The following is a 15,345-nucleotide window of genomic DNA, read 5'->3' as shown; positions in this document are numbered from 1 at the left end:
AAGACTTAAGAACCTAAACAATGGTAACCCAATATAATTGAAACTAATGTATGAACTCACCAAAACAAACAGATCTCACAAAATGTCTGCTTCTGCTGTTTGTTTAAAATGAAACAAAGCCTTTGAAAAGGACAGTGTTTTACAGGATATTCTCTGTGTACACATATGGTAACTGGATCCTTTTTTTCCCTTTCAGGCTGTAACTGGAGGTGGAGCGGGAGAGAAAGAGGGCAGCCATCTTGGATTTCTCATCTTCGCCCAACTAGACACATTACCCTTCTGCATTCATTTTACTGAAGGATTTCACTTGCCCTAGCCAGTGTGAATCCAGGTAAGATTATCTATGGAATTAATATTTAATGAGTCCCCTGGGAATTTTGCCTCAAAAAAAAAAAAAAAAAAGAAAAAGAAAAAGAAAAAAACATGGAGAAAACAAACAAAAATAAACAAATTTACACCGCCCCCCACCAAAACCCTTCACCAAAAAGTAGCTGATAGTAGCTATTAAAGGTTTAAAACTAAGTGTGATCAAGTCAACTGGCAGTTAAGTAAGAGTGACAGTTAAGCCAACCAATTAAAAAAGAAAAAGCTGCAAAATACGAATTAAGCAGCTCTCTTGATGGGCTTAATAAAGTTTTTTGGTTTTGTGGGCCATATTTGTAGTGTCAGTGGACATCCACAAGGGTCAGAACACACAACCCTTTGCTGTGCCTGCATACTGTTTGGGATTATAACAATTGTAGGCTATTAGATCTATAAATTTGGAAGTGTGAAAATGACATTGTATTATTAAGATGAAGTTATTGCCTAGACTTTGCTGTGCTAGCAGCTATTTCAATAATCAATAATAGTTTTAGGTAATTTTATCTAGCATTATTTTTTGTCTAATGAAAGAAAAATAAACAAATAAACTGTAGTTCAGTCAAGACTAATTCTGTTGAAACTGTAATTACTACAGCAACTTGACCTCCAGTTCCATATATGCAAGAGCGCATTGTGCAAGCTCAGCAGATTACATCATAGTCTATTATAGTTTTGCCCATCTGTTAAGGCAGTGTTGTTACTAACATCACTCTTTACTGTATTGTGTACGTGCTCCAACTCTGCCTGAAATATTGTGCAAAGGGGAAAAAGTTTGATAGAAAGTGGCTTTAGGTTTACCAGCTGACTGCCTTCTCGTGCGACCTGCGAGTTGATAAAGATTCACTGTAACCTCCTTATGGCTCCTGTAAGCCACAGATAGAAGGACAGCAGGGGGTGTTAAGAGGGTTATTCCAAGGTAATCTTGATGCAATAGAACAGACACTATGAGAATAGTGTGCAGTGTGCGGTTTATTGCATCGACAAGCATTGCACTTGAGGATTACACATTGAAGAGTGTGTGTTTGACAGTTGCTCTTTCATTGGTAAATCAGTGTCGTTATGTAAGTTCTCAAAAGGATGGAAACAATATCTTAGGTAATCTATTGTTTTGGCCTTTTTGCCACACAGGTGCATCAGTGCAAAAACTCCAAACGGTTAATTATACTACCAACTAATACTTATAACTAATACTAATACTTATAACACCAACCTAGAAACCAATAAATAGAAGAACATGAAATCAATTATGGAAACTCTGAGCCAATATTTGAAATATACTTATATAATAACATAAGCAAACAATGGAATAAACACCATAAAGCAGTTGTAACATTTTAATGTGATGTTTTATTTAAGTTAAAGCTTTGACTGGTGAATACTTTTAAATATGCTCAGAGAAAAAAATTGTAACTTTTGAACCATTTTCACCATATTTCATCAATTCTGTAATGTTTATTAAAAGGCACACCTTATAAGTAAATAATCCACTTGAATTTAAACAAAGACATTTGTGAACCACTAAGTAGTTCTAAACTTCAAACCCACTAAAGACTGAGCTACTTTCTCTTTCAGTTCAAGCAAAAAAGGAACCATTTAGACAGTAAGGCCATTTTCCCCTTCACTAATTATCAAGAATGAAGGTAGAACAGAGGCCAGATGCTGCTCACTCGCCGTTTTTGTGTGAGTTCACTGAGGCCAGTGTTTAACTGTCCTATAGCCAACTGGCTAAAAATGTGACAAAGAGGAGAAAAAGGGACACGTTTGATCATGTGCATAGAAAGAAAGATAAATGGAAATGTAACTTTTATGTAGCAAAAACTGTGTGCAATTCCATGTCATTTTTTAAAGTCAGTGGAATATATGAATGTTATCTATAGACCTGAGTCTGTCACTTAAAAGTGAGCCACATCTTCTTATGCACGTTACATATACCAGCGCCAATTAATCACCTACTGTATGAAAATGAGATGCGATAAAACCCTCACATAAACGCAGTCTGAAATATTCAGTGTAAAACAACTATGCCGAGTTTTACTAATCATCCCCATTACAAAGATGACCCAAAGAAACAAACAGCATTGATTTTTATGGCAAATCTTTTCCTTTTAAACTTTTTTTCCTTGTGTTTTGTGGCAATCAATCATACTTTGTCTGAAAAGCTCTTGGTTTCACACAATATGTGCATCTTTTGTAATACAATGCATACTTTCCTCCACTTAAACATACAGAAGCGGTAATGTTAGCACAGCAGCATGGATGCTCTTTGCTGTAGTTAAGTCCATTATGTGACATGACCTAAACATTAACAAAGCAGATTAGGTTCTCTTGTCAGCATGTTGCACTGTGCGTGCTAGTTTTCCAGAATTGATCTTAGCAGTGAACCTTCAGCACAACCTTAGCCTACATAGCTGTTAGATATCAAAAAGTTCAGCTTCCTTTTCTTTCCAAAAAGCAAAGCTTCGGTCAATGTATTTGATGATTTCCTCATTGCTGAACTCTTTAAGCTCATAGATGACTTTAATTGAATCTTCATTGGGTTCTTCTTTGGGTGGAGGTTTATCAACGTGGGGTTCTTCTTTGACTTTAACAGTAACAGGTTGGGCATCTTTCACTGGACATGGTGTTGTTGTGTCTGGAAGTGTCTCAACTTTAGCTGTTGCTTCAACATGTTGCACGCTTGCCAAGTCCTGCATGTGGTCCTGCTCTGAACCTTTCCCATTAGAAATTGCAGGCTTATTTAAACTGACATTCCCCTGAACACTGTCCTCCACTGAGTCCTTGGGGGGTCCCTGCTCCACACACTGACCATCGTGAGCCACAGCAGGTGACGAACCTTCAGAAACCCCCGAATGTGAGACTGGTAAGGAGGGTTGTTGTGATGGTGCAGGTGGTGCAGAGTGTGCATTCGAAAGTGGGAGTTCAGGAGGTGGTGGGTGGGATGGTGGGGGAGGGAGTGTTTCCTGCATTGGCATTATGGACATGTCAGGAGACATGGAATGTAGCGATGCTGTCAGCATGCCTCCTCCCTCACCCGAGTCTCCAAAGTACTTGACTTTTATGTCCTCAAAACCATCCGCCCAATCTCGCTTCTCGCACTCAATTTCCTCCATGACCTCCTTGTGAAACTGCCTTATGACCTCCCATTTGTGGCTGCCAAGACGGTCAAACATCTCATAGCATAAAAGGTGTCGGAATTTCCGCTCACTTCGAGACATGTTCATTTCCAATAGCTGGAAATAGCCAAGCATGAAAAGGTCAAGAGTTAGGCTTTCATAGCTCACAGTTGACCCGTTGATGTGCGGCAGGAAATGCTGTGGCCAATAGATCATCTGAGCACGACTCAGCCGGCGGATCTGGCGTGTGGGCACTTGACTCATGATTGCCCTCCAGTGGCCAATCAGATTCCCTACTACCTGCTTTGATTTCATAAATAGGAGGAGTTTATCGTCTTCACTGTGCATCTCTCCACCAATCTGTGCACTAAATTGGCTGTAGTCCTCCCAGTCCACGTCTAAATGATTTCGCCTCCTGCCAGTATATCTAGTCTGATAAGACTCAGAGACTGTATACTTCCGCCAATGTTCAAGGAACAGGAAGACAATTCTCTCTTTCCTCATTTCAATACATTCCTGGACATAGCTTAGATCTGTCTGCACCTCCAAGCTTCTTGTTAGTTGATCATTATTTAAAACAGGGTCTGCAGAAAGAACCTGGCTGAACTGTTCAATATTAGTTGGCGCCATTGCCTCAGAAGACATATATGTCTTAGGAGCATGAGATGCGGTGATAGCTGGTTCTTCAACAAGTGGTAAGACTGATTCCTCCACTGAAGTTAAACCACCATTGGTATTGGATTCCAGTATGGAAGCAGAGGAACAAGGGACCTCATCCTCACAGACTGTCTCTGGATGATAACTAGACTCACTTACCACAGGGAGTGACCTCTTGCGTTTGTAAACCCTATTTGCTTGGTTATCTGCAGACTGCGGCTGATTCTGAACTTCATAATTAGCCTTTAGGTTCTTCACTGAAACGCCGCACTGCTTTATTTCCTTTTCTACATCCTCTCTTGTTGAAAAGGATTGAGAGCGTCCCATAATTCCAGCTGATCCCACTGACTGACCTGTGCTCACATTTCTTGTGTCTTCTTGGGAATATCCAGGACATATAAGATCCAAGATGTCTATCTCTTTGCCTCCCAGAGTGGCAAGAAGGATAGCCATACTCTTTAGGAGGGTAGAAATCTTGCTGCACCAGGCTGGAAGATCTTCAGCTTTGCCATGCACCTGCTTTGGATTGACTGAGAAGTGCCCCTGATTGAGAGCAGCAGAAACTGGTAGAAGCTGGTGAAGCTCCTGCTCCAATTCACTCAGTTCCTTCTCGACTTCTGATACCTTATGCATAACCTGTAGGTTCTCAATTTGCTTCTCAATTCGGTTCAGGTCAGCCTCAGTCATCAGTTCACCAAATGGGCCCAAAATGGCATTGTGGGCGTGGGAGTAGTGCCATTCCAGAGGCTGGTACTGCCCAGTTGATGCAAACTAAATCAGAGGTCAAAGGAGACCAATAGGACAAGGAAAAAAAAGGAGGAAGGAGGGAGGGATTCCTTCAGCTTGAATTTCCTGGTACGAACACACGCTTCAGTGCAAATCCATCCTAACACACAGGATTTACATGGATTTAGTGGTGCAATGGCACTGCCTGATTACAAGCACAAAGCTTTCCAATGGAATTTTGAGTCAAAGAACAGTGACTACTTTGTTGAGTTATATGCGAAATTATATGTTAGCTAGACCAATACTGGCATGCAAGAGTTACAACATGTTAGTATTTGTATTTTAGGCACTTAACACTGCAGATGTTTCACAACATTTGCGTAATGCCTCTTAAAAGGCTCTATTCTGTTTTTATGAGCCAGTGTTTACTTTTGTCTGATATTTTTTTTATGCATCTACACAACATTTCTACTACAAGGACGCTGACACTGCAAACCATTGGCGTTACTCTTTATGAGATCATGATCTGCTCGCACCCTGCCAGCTTCTCCCCCCCCAAAAAAGATGTTGGGGAAATTAAAAAAAAAAAGACTGCTACAATGATTAGATAGAGATGATTTAAATAAAAAAAATCCTCAATGGACACAAGTTTTCAGTATTGTTAATATGCTATTTGTGTTACTGTTGGTATAAATAATGGTTGACTTGTAGTGTGAATGGACCCGGCATCACACCACTGAATCAGCATGTAAGAACTTGGAACAGCAAAACTCCACCATCAAACACCAGCCCACACTGTGAACCCATTAGTCAAGTGTGCCAAATTCTGTGATGGTTGTTGTAGCCAAGTATTCAATTCAGTGCACTCCAAAAAGGTCTGTTATTGGCAAGAAGTACAAATACGAACAAGAAACATGTGAAGAAATGCAAAAGAAGTGGATAAATAATTGAAAAATGTGAGAACAAGGAGATGATCATTTTGTGGACGTGAACACGTTTTCATGTGTTATTAGCTTATGTGTTACCAGTTTAATGTTTTTATGAAAAAAATGGAACTAAACAATTAAAACACTGCACGTGAGCAGTGTGTTTAAGCTTGTTGTTTAGTGGTGCAACATTACAATTCCTTAGATAGCAGTAAATTATTAATCAGTCAAATTTAATCAAGCATGTTACATACTACTAGGGTCCTTCTTGTATTACACAGGATTAGCAAGTGTTCAGATTGTTCCAGTACAAACTGCGAATTAGCATCTTGTCTAAATAGTCATAATATAGTGCTATAACTGTGCATCAGTGTATGCTGGCTGTAGTCCTTGAGAAAAATATGACCCCACTGAATGCTTAGCTTTAAACTAGCGACTTCTAAGAAAAGCCAACACAAAGAGCAAAAATGATCTCATGCAAAAATTGAACTAAATTAAACATGCCTTCGCACAATGCCAGTGTTCAAAGCATAGACAGTATAAAACATGGATGTAGTTTCTGGCTAGGAAGAAGGAAGTGCTTTAAACCTGCTAAAAAGTCTATTTTTGCAAATCTTGTTCATACCATGTTTCAAAATGGCAGATTATCTGTGAAAAGGTCTTGTGGTTGCCAGTGAGTATGTGGTTTCACAGTCAAAACTCCTCATCACATCCTTTTTTTTCCCAAAATCAAGACGGTGATGGAGAAAACGCTCATCTTGAGGTTTCAAAACAAGACTGCAGAAGCAGTGGGTGATGTAACAGTAGCTACGTCCATCTTTTATACTGTCTGTTGTTCAAAATCACAAACTTCCACGCTCAAATCCAAGCAACAGCTATCCCCTTTGCTTTGCTCATGATCTGAATCTGAAGTCATTTCTAGTCACTTTTACTGTACACTGTTAAATTTATAGGCCCACAAATGGGATAGCTAATGACACTCAGCCATTATGCCTACCTTGCGTTTGTGCTCTTCTTCCTCTTGCATCTTGACCTGAAGCTTGCGCACCATCACCTGCCTTTTCCATTCAGGGATGGCTTTCCCTTGTTCATCGTGAGTAGGCACTAGAGCCTCAACATCTGTGAGGCTCGTCTTCCGCCCTGAATCCGCTTTTGCTGTGCCTCCACCACTGTTCCCATTGATCACAGAGTTGGAGGATAGCTGCTCGTTGCTCCCAGATGTTGACACGGTCCTGCCAGATCCAGAGCCAGCGGGGCTGGGGCTGGGACTGGGGCTGGGGCTGGGACTGGGGCTGGGGCTCGGATTGGTGGGTTGTGAGGTCACTGGTGCGCTGGTTGGCGGAGGGGATGGCGGTTTGGCTGGTGGGCTAGATGATCGACTCTCTGGAGATGTAGAGTTTTCCTGAAGAGAAATAAAGGCACAGATGGAAAAAAACAAACAAACAGGAGTCACATAAATTTTAACACATGTGGCTAAAAGAGAGTGAGATTTTGACTTTCATAAATCAGGCCAGAATGTGGTTAGATTTGCATATAGTTCATTTAAAATAGAGAGCGTGACATCAAATCCACAGTTGATGGTAAAAACTGTGAGTTAACTTTCAGAACGACCCCTTCTGCATGAGTCACTGTCTGTAGCTAAGGAAGCTAAGTGACCTACATTGTTTCCTGTGGGCCCGCTGTTGGAAAACACAGTGGTGTAGCCTTTACTGTGAGGTGTGGGCTTGAGGCTCTTCCCTGCCTTGATCTCTGCCAGCAGCTCCGAGTTGTCGCCGGTGGGGGACATCATGTTGAAAGATTTTGCGCCTGCGGACAAAAGGACGGAGCAGGCAAGTGAAACCAGGTAGAAAGATTGAGCAGAGAGAGATGGATACAGACAGACTGAGTGAGATAGACTGATGAGGAGAAGAAGGGCTTGAGTGGCATTTCACTGTTAAATATTTCATCCAATCAGCAAGGTAACAATGCTGACCTGGAGCATGTTGGACAATGATGGGAGGTCATAATGGTATTCTAAACCTCACTCATGGATAAGCTAGATAAGTTTCTTTTTAGATTTGATTACTCTGGTTGGCATCTGCCTTTATTCCTGCTGGGGTCGAATGTTTGCTGGAGACGTAAATATCGTTGGGCAACTGTTAAATCGGCCAACAGCTGGAGTGAGCCAGGATTAAATGAGGATGAGCAATTAAATATACTTTCATTACAGTGAACTCAAAGAACAGAGACACACAGTCTCTTTCATTGTCATCTGACCATTATCGTTACAGCTCAGCTGCTGTTAAACACCCTAAAAAGATATACTTTCAGTTCCCGTTTACAATAATCTACTGAATGAATCCTTCAACGAATTTAACTACACTTCAACTTCAAACTCTGTTTCAATGCAATTGAAAATTAACTTCATTTTCACTTTTAAAGGAAAAATAAAATTGGTCCTATGCCAATCAGGCAATGTCAAAATATGCCGCTAATTTATGCAATTATACATATAGATCAGCTTTTCAAAATGATTATACTAACCATAAAGAAAACCATAAAGTACTGCATGCAAGCACCACTGCAGCTGTCGTTTGAGTTCTTAAGCAAGAAAACATTTAAAGTGTAAATGGAAAAAGCTCAAAGATGATGCTGTAGTGCACAACTAACAGTTACGCATATCTTTTTACCAGGATTTAAATGTAGAATATTTTGAAGCAAACGCACAAAAGGACACCTCACCTGTTTTTGCGAATGTTTTTTTCTAGGAAAATAAATATCCTCAATCCTTCATTGTTTACTCATCCTCTATGTGCGGAATGGAAAAAAACAAAACAAAAAAAGAGTCCTACTGAAAAAGTGCTCCCTGTTGAGACAACCGCAATGCTCCGGCCGGACACAAAGACTCGCTAGCGTGCCACCCCTCCTCACTCTCCCTGCTCTCTCTGTCTCTCTCGTGGGGAGGAGAGAACAGCTTTCCATTAAAGACCTATCATCACAGTTGGGGGAAATCTAAAGGAATCACCCGTAACTGGAAGTGACAGCCAGCCATTGGCAAGCCAGCTAGGAATTAACACACACAAACGCACACACACACACGCACACTGTGTTTCAATCCCCGGCTTCTCAGTGCCCACAGCCAGACCAAGATTCAGTTCGATCGACCTGATAAACTGTTTCGAGACACATACAGCTGCCCCTCATATTTTCTGCATCACATAGAGAGAGAAAGAGAGATAGAGAGAAAGAGAGAGAGAGAGCGAGTGAGAGAGCGAAAGAGAGAGAGATTTGCCTGTGTGTGACACCACTAAGCCTTTTACAATGTGTGCTTGATTGAAACTGTGGCCTGTGTAAAGCTTCAGGATAAAAAAAGAAAGAGCTGAAACACCTTTGACAGCTATTTAAATTCATTTTAAAAAGCTCAGTACATCGCACGAGAGGTACAAATCTAAAATATCCTGGGCTAAAATGTAACTAGATCAGTTGCACATAAGCATGATTAAATGCTTTTTCAAACTTAAAAACAGCTAAACAACATTAAACAGCTGTATCTTTCAAAAAAAAGACACATTCTAAGTTGGTGTGCTTGCAACTTTTTGAAAAGAGACTAAAATGCGTGTTTTTGAGTCTTTGCTAGTATGATTGTATTTAGCCTGGGATGTGGGTGGAGAGAGGGTGGAGGTTTGATGAAGAGACTCACACAGTGGGCAAACAGTGTGACATGTTCCTATGGTGTGTTGCTGTTAAGGTCAGCTATGACCTATGATATAAAAAGCAGGATCCTTTACACCCTTACAAACAGAAAACCACAGGGACACAAACCTCTTCATTCAGCCGCCTGGTTTGTTGCTCCGAGATTAATAGAAGGCTTTTAATTTTATGGCCTGTTTATCACTACTGGTTAATTCTGTTGAACAAATCATTAGATGAAAATGTGCGCAGTGCAATATAAATGGTAAGCGGTTGTTCTCGATAGAATAGCAACAGGACAATAAAGGACTCGTAACCATCACCATTGTTGCAGCAGCATTTGGAATTAGCCACTTGTTCTGCTGCTGTGGCGACAACGAGTGTTTGAGCTGTAAATTCATCTTAAGCTCTCAAACGAGTTGGTGTTTAATTTTATGACCACTAAACAACTTGTTTAACAGTGTCACGCGACTCATGCCATTAGCGAGCACACACCACTCTTTAGCTTTAAGTCTTTTATTGCTCTCCTACCATTGGTCGGCAGAAGGAGCATGAACAGATAGGACAGTTGGATAATTGCTGAACAAAGCGTACAGATAACATAAAGAGACTGTAAAAAGGTACAATTGTCACTTATGCTATAGCCAGGTTATACTTTAATGGTGCGTTTACTTACAGCTTTGTTTAAGGTAACAAAATGCCTCGCCTGCTGTACTTGTTACAAAACGTTTCTTAATTAGATTGTAATGTTGAATTTTCTGTTATTCTGTGTTTTATGTTGCCGTTTCACTGATTATGAAATCTTAGTAAAAATCTTTTTTTTTTTTTTTGTTTTACCTGGAATACAGTCACTCTGCACTAATACTAGTCCTCACTGTATTGACAGGAAAACCATGCGGCATTGGGTAAAAATACATAAAAAAAAATGTAGGTAATCATTCAAACATTGCCTTTGTTAACAGCAATCACGGTCACATTGTACTTAAAAGTACATTTCCTTCAGTTCAGTTTTCAAAGGGTGATAGAACAGCTGCTTTGATAAATTGGATACATATGGTTTGAAACAATATCTCATATAAAGTTATTTACATAAAATGCTATGGACAGGTTAAAATGCTCTAGAATTTAGACAAATGTTATAAAATGTCATGTAAGTGGGAAAGACAACTGTGAACTCTGAACGCATCTAAACAGGATGAAGTGATTTAGCTTAAATGCAATTGATTCGCAGTCTCTACTTACTCTTCATCTGTCTAAGTGCTCCTCCCTCTGCCTGTGAGGCAGAGTTATCTCCGCCTTGACAGAGCACATGGTGGCAGGCAAGAAGAGGGAAAAAACAAAAGAAACAAAACAGAGAGAAGTGCATGGAGACACAGGAGAGATAAAGAACATGTAAACAGAAACGTATAAAGCAGAAAAGCAATGCTGAATTGAAAGTGACCGTTTTTAACCAAGCGACATCAATGTATTTAGAATTACAAGAGAAAAAAAGTATTTTGTATGTCGTCACTCTTCATGTAATATCTTTATCAGGTAAAACTGATATCTGCCTATTATTAACAAGATTCTTTAAACAAAGATTTTTGGTATTTTTGCTCAGTTTCAAGTTTGCTTTTGTAGTATACTGACCAATAGTATAAGCAGGAAGTTATGTATGTAGACATGTATGCAAAGAATGGCAGATGTCAGCTCCAAGAACTGGATTTGTCATAATCAAATTTAGGAACTTCACTTTCACTGAATTTCCTTGTATATTAATGAGTTTCTAGAAAAAGGAAATGCATTAATCAACGTTAGAACAAGATAGATATTTTGTTTTTCCGATCACAAATCTTAAAACACTTATGTATTTTAAAATTCCAAATTTTTAGCACTTAAAAAACAGCCTTATACATAAGTTAAAATTTCCCTGCAACTCGAGCGGCATGTGCACCGTCAGACTGCATCATCCAGTGCGTCCAGGGCACTTAAGGAAATGGCTGAACACTAAACCAGTTCTCAGGGTAATGCTAGCGCTACATCATTAATTTATAATCTCTTATTTAGAATGCTAGGGTCAGACTCAACTCATCTTTACCCAGGGTGATTACTTGGTACCCATTAATACACCAGTCTCTGCTTTCTAGGACTAATATAGCAGGAAACAAAGATGGGGAAAAAAGTATTGAGATTAGGGAAAAAAGCAGGTTTGGTTGACTTACTTCCTGACGACGAAGATGGGCGTCGTTGATTGGTGGGCGTGGCGTTGGCATTATTCTGAGGGGTTTGTGTCTCCGGAGGCAGAGGAGGAGGTGGCGGGGGTGTTGGCATTGGATTGCTTGGGGGAAGAGGTGGTGGTGGAGGAGGTGGTGGTTGAGGGACAGATTCCTCTGTAGTCCCATTTTCAGAGCTTTGGGCGGGATTTTCATTTGGCTCCTCCAATAACACAGAACCCTGAACCAACAAAAGGGAGAGTAAAAAAAAATGTCACTCATTCTGCATTCTGAGGTTTTGTCTTAAAAACGATATTGTTGTTAACTGGAAACACTGCTTTATCCTGAAAGAATTAAAATAACACTTATTTTTGCTCCACAAATTAAATAATTTTTTTTTGCATACTCTTGAGAGTTTCTTTGTGCCTTACAAAAAAAGTTTTTTTTTTTCAGTGTTGGAAATTTAAAAAAAAATTCACTGGTGAAAAAAAGATGCCACGACATTTATCTAAAATAATATCTGAGAAAGCTTGAGATTCCTGCGCTGAGGCTTGACAGGCGCAAATGTATAGTGGCACGATACCTCAGCTTCCTCCTGTCTTTCATTAACTCATAACAACACAATGCCTTTTGCTAATAACAGCTAATATGACATAATCTCAAGGGGGAAAGGTCTGAGGGGAAAACAGCCATCTGTCACTGCCCCGCCCCGCCCAGTGCATACGTCTGACACACTCTGAAAGTGTGCCGTACCTCCTGTGGAGACAAATTAATAGACCATGACATTTAACTTGACTCCACCGCTCCATTATTCCTCAGACGCGTGCTTGTCATTGTTGCCGCCTTTACTTTTCAAACCCCCCAGAGAGCTGGAAGGGGGTTGGCCATGTCCAGATGGGTCTTGGCAGCACGTGCCGCTTCTGCTGATTAGCCAGCCCATCTGCTAGGGTTGTGCTGAGACCAGGAGGGGCCCCGCCGAGGCCTTAATTGGCTCAATGAGGATTATAACCCATGTCATCCAAAACACCCCCACCCCTGATACCCATGAGATTATAAGAACAGCTCTCTAGGGATGTTGGTGAGAGTCTGCCAGATTCTATTCATTCAGCTGCCTGTGAAGGTATGTGGCAACAAGCACACAGTTTATATTTAATACTGGGATTGACATGCAAACGCGAACAGAAATTTTCCTTGATCAACTTTTCAGGGCACCTACAATGGCACATAATTTTGGACTAACCTTTTGTCCTTTCTGGGGAAATTCTGTTGTGTAAGCGCATTATGTCAACGGTGACCGAGTAGGCTAATAAATAGTGCCTAAGTCAATAAAAAAGCATTATCAAAATGTTTGCATTGCAGTCTGATGTACATGTGGGGGATTTTATTACAGCCTAACACATACAAGCTGGCCACTTATCTAACAAATACGTTCAGCTTCAGTGGGATTCTCCTTTTTGTGTCGCTTTCGTTGGTGATTTCTTGCTAAGTGCTTTGTTGTCAGCGATCATACTGAGTTTGATCTACTGTAGCCTCTTGGACAGTTTACACAATGGGGTGGAGACTCAAGAGGCAATGGAAATAAGGGGATAATTTGGATCAGGTGGCAAACAAAAGCTCAAGAGGACGCAACATTATATAACATGCTGAGTGGCAATGCTTAGGCAAATAGTGCAGCCAGTTTTGTAACCGAATGCCATCGTCAGCAAGCTAAACCTCAGACTGGAATGACCTTATAAGGAGTTAAGAAAGGAAAAAGGAGAAAAGGAGCCTTCATGGAAGAACCAGGGCACACTATGTCAACCCACTACTAACCTTACATCCATCAGACATCAGCTCATGTACTGACTTTCAATGTCACCAAAAATAGTGAGATAACTGAATTATAACAAAGTAATATTTATTTTATATTTTTGTATAATGCACACAATATTAAGCTGCCTTGTGTTAAAAAAGGTATGTCACATGAAGAAATAAAAGCAAACATACCAGGGCAAAAAAGCATTTTTCACACTCATTTCCAGAAACATATAGACAAGTACATACATTAAAATAAGAACCTATAATACAACAAACATATATAGAGGCAGACATATTATTATCATTTTTAACCATGTATAGTTTGCATAAACGGCAGAGCTCGGGCTCACCTCCTCGTTGGGTGCCATGATTTTGCTCCCACAAGGCTCGGCCGTGTCGCTCCCCAGGGTTTTGTAGTAGTCCCCAGTGCTGGGCTGCTTGTTGAAACTCCTTGACTTCCTGTTTGAATCCACACGGCGCAATTTGTCGTGGCTCTCTCCAAGAGTCAACTGATTAAGAGATTCAAACAAGAGAGAGAAAGGAGAAATATAATTTATGTTGTTTAACCCACCGACTTTCACAGGAGTACATTAACGTTCACTCACGTGAGTTGTTTTGTTTTTTTTTAGTTTGAAGTGCATGTAAAACCAGTCAATGAATGATTGCTATCGACAGACTGATTATTGGATTTGGATGCAAAAATGTATAATCATTTATGTTGTGCTGAATTGCATTGAATTATTTTATTGTGACTTATAATCATTGTCAATGCTTTGGGAGTGAACCTTTCATTCTGCGATGCTGTGTACAACATATTTACCATCTTTTATTCCCAGATTCGCCTTCTCTTGTGACCAAAGTGGCTTTATTCACTCACAACACTTCACAACAAGGCTTTAGTTTGGTTCAATAGTCATTGATATTTCATGCTAAATTTGTGGAGCTATAGGACATAATGGTTCACATGCAATGCAACTTTTACACCAGCGTAAGGGAGACCGTTCTCTAAGAGCAAGGTCAGAGGTCACTAACTTGAACCTTTAGTTATGGACTCTCACTTTCCACTCCGACATCTATCCAACAATTGGAGCTGTAAAGCCAGGATATCAAAGCTGGTGTTAAAAGAAACTGTGTGGGTTAAAGCGTGCATATACATGAGAGTTACCAGGTTACCGGACAGTAGCGATGGATGCGATCACATTGCATTATGACTAACATGCTTTTCCAGTCTTTCTGTGGACAGATTTTACTAATGCAAAAAGCCTCAAATTTGCATTTACTCAACTCAAATCAAATTCAGTGAAAACTTTTTAAAATTGAAATAATTGATTTTCAAAAGTGTGCACTACAAAATGTGTGTAAAAGACAACACAGCACATTTTTAATGTTTAATGTCAAAAATGAACCTTAAAAGCTTTCAGCTACAAGCGTGCGAGAGTCGTTGACGGAAAAAAATACAATTACTTTGCCTTTCAAATCCAGGGCTAGGCAACAGACTTGCGGTCATTTACATTGTAATGCGTGCATAGGTCATGGCTTCGCACAAAATCCAGACAAGAACACAGTGTTTAACATAACCAATAATTGACAGCTGACCCCTGACCTCTCCTCCTCTGTGGTGTCATGTTCTGAGTTTTTATAAGCCTATTTAACTTTGTTGACTCATGTCTGCTGTCACAGAAATGGTCCCTGAGCACTCATCAAGTAGGAGAGTAATGTGAGCTGGGGAGTGCTACAGATGGTTTGTCATCCTCCAGGGAGGTGGGTCAACAATAGCAATTGTACAAAGCATTATAGCTGCCCTCCGCTCCCATCAGCCACAGAGAAGCATACACACAGACAACCTTTCTTCCCATTATATAGATCTATCTCTCAGCATAAAGTCATATGTTTTATACACAC

The 15,345-nt window shown here is 40.2% G+C and overlaps 2 protein-coding genes across 3 annotated transcripts in view; both read right to left on the bottom strand.

Annotated features, from left to right (window-relative positions):
* Positions 1–15,345, bottom strand: part of espn (espin) — a 38,485-nt gene that overhangs the window by 3,662 nt on the left and 19,478 nt on the right. The window contains exons 8-12 of one of the 2 annotated variants that reach the window (XM_084917297.1): positions 13,794–13,952; positions 11,656–11,887; positions 10,697–10,750; positions 7,446–7,591; positions 6,783–7,187 (exon numbers count right to left, since the gene is read on the bottom strand). In XM_084917297.1, the coding sequence (XP_084773423.1) occupies positions 6,783–7,187; positions 7,446–7,591; positions 10,697–10,750; positions 11,656–11,887; positions 13,794–13,952 (996 nt within the window). The remainder of the gene's footprint in view (positions 1–6,782; positions 7,188–7,445; positions 7,592–10,696; positions 10,751–11,655; positions 11,888–13,793; positions 13,953–15,345) is intronic. The other variant, XM_084917298.1, reaches the window with a different exon arrangement.
* On the bottom strand, positions 1,741–6,767 carry LOC146363972 (espin-like protein). The gene has a single exon (XM_084917300.1). It carries the CDS (start codon positions 4,818–4,820, stop codon positions 2,775–2,777), a length of 2,046 nt encoding a protein of 681 aa, XP_084773426.1. The 5' UTR covers positions 4,821–6,767; the 3' UTR covers positions 1,741–2,774.

Source organism: Perissodus microlepis, chromosome 20, assembly GCF_051167445.1.
Source record: "Perissodus microlepis isolate ML-2025 ecotype Zambia chromosome 20, ASM5116744v1, whole genome shotgun sequence".
Lineage (NCBI taxonomy): Eukaryota > Metazoa > Chordata > Actinopteri > Cichliformes > Cichlidae > Perissodus > Perissodus microlepis.
The sequence above is the reverse complement of the archived record's forward strand: the minus strand, read 5'-3'. Positions and strand labels throughout refer to the sequence as shown.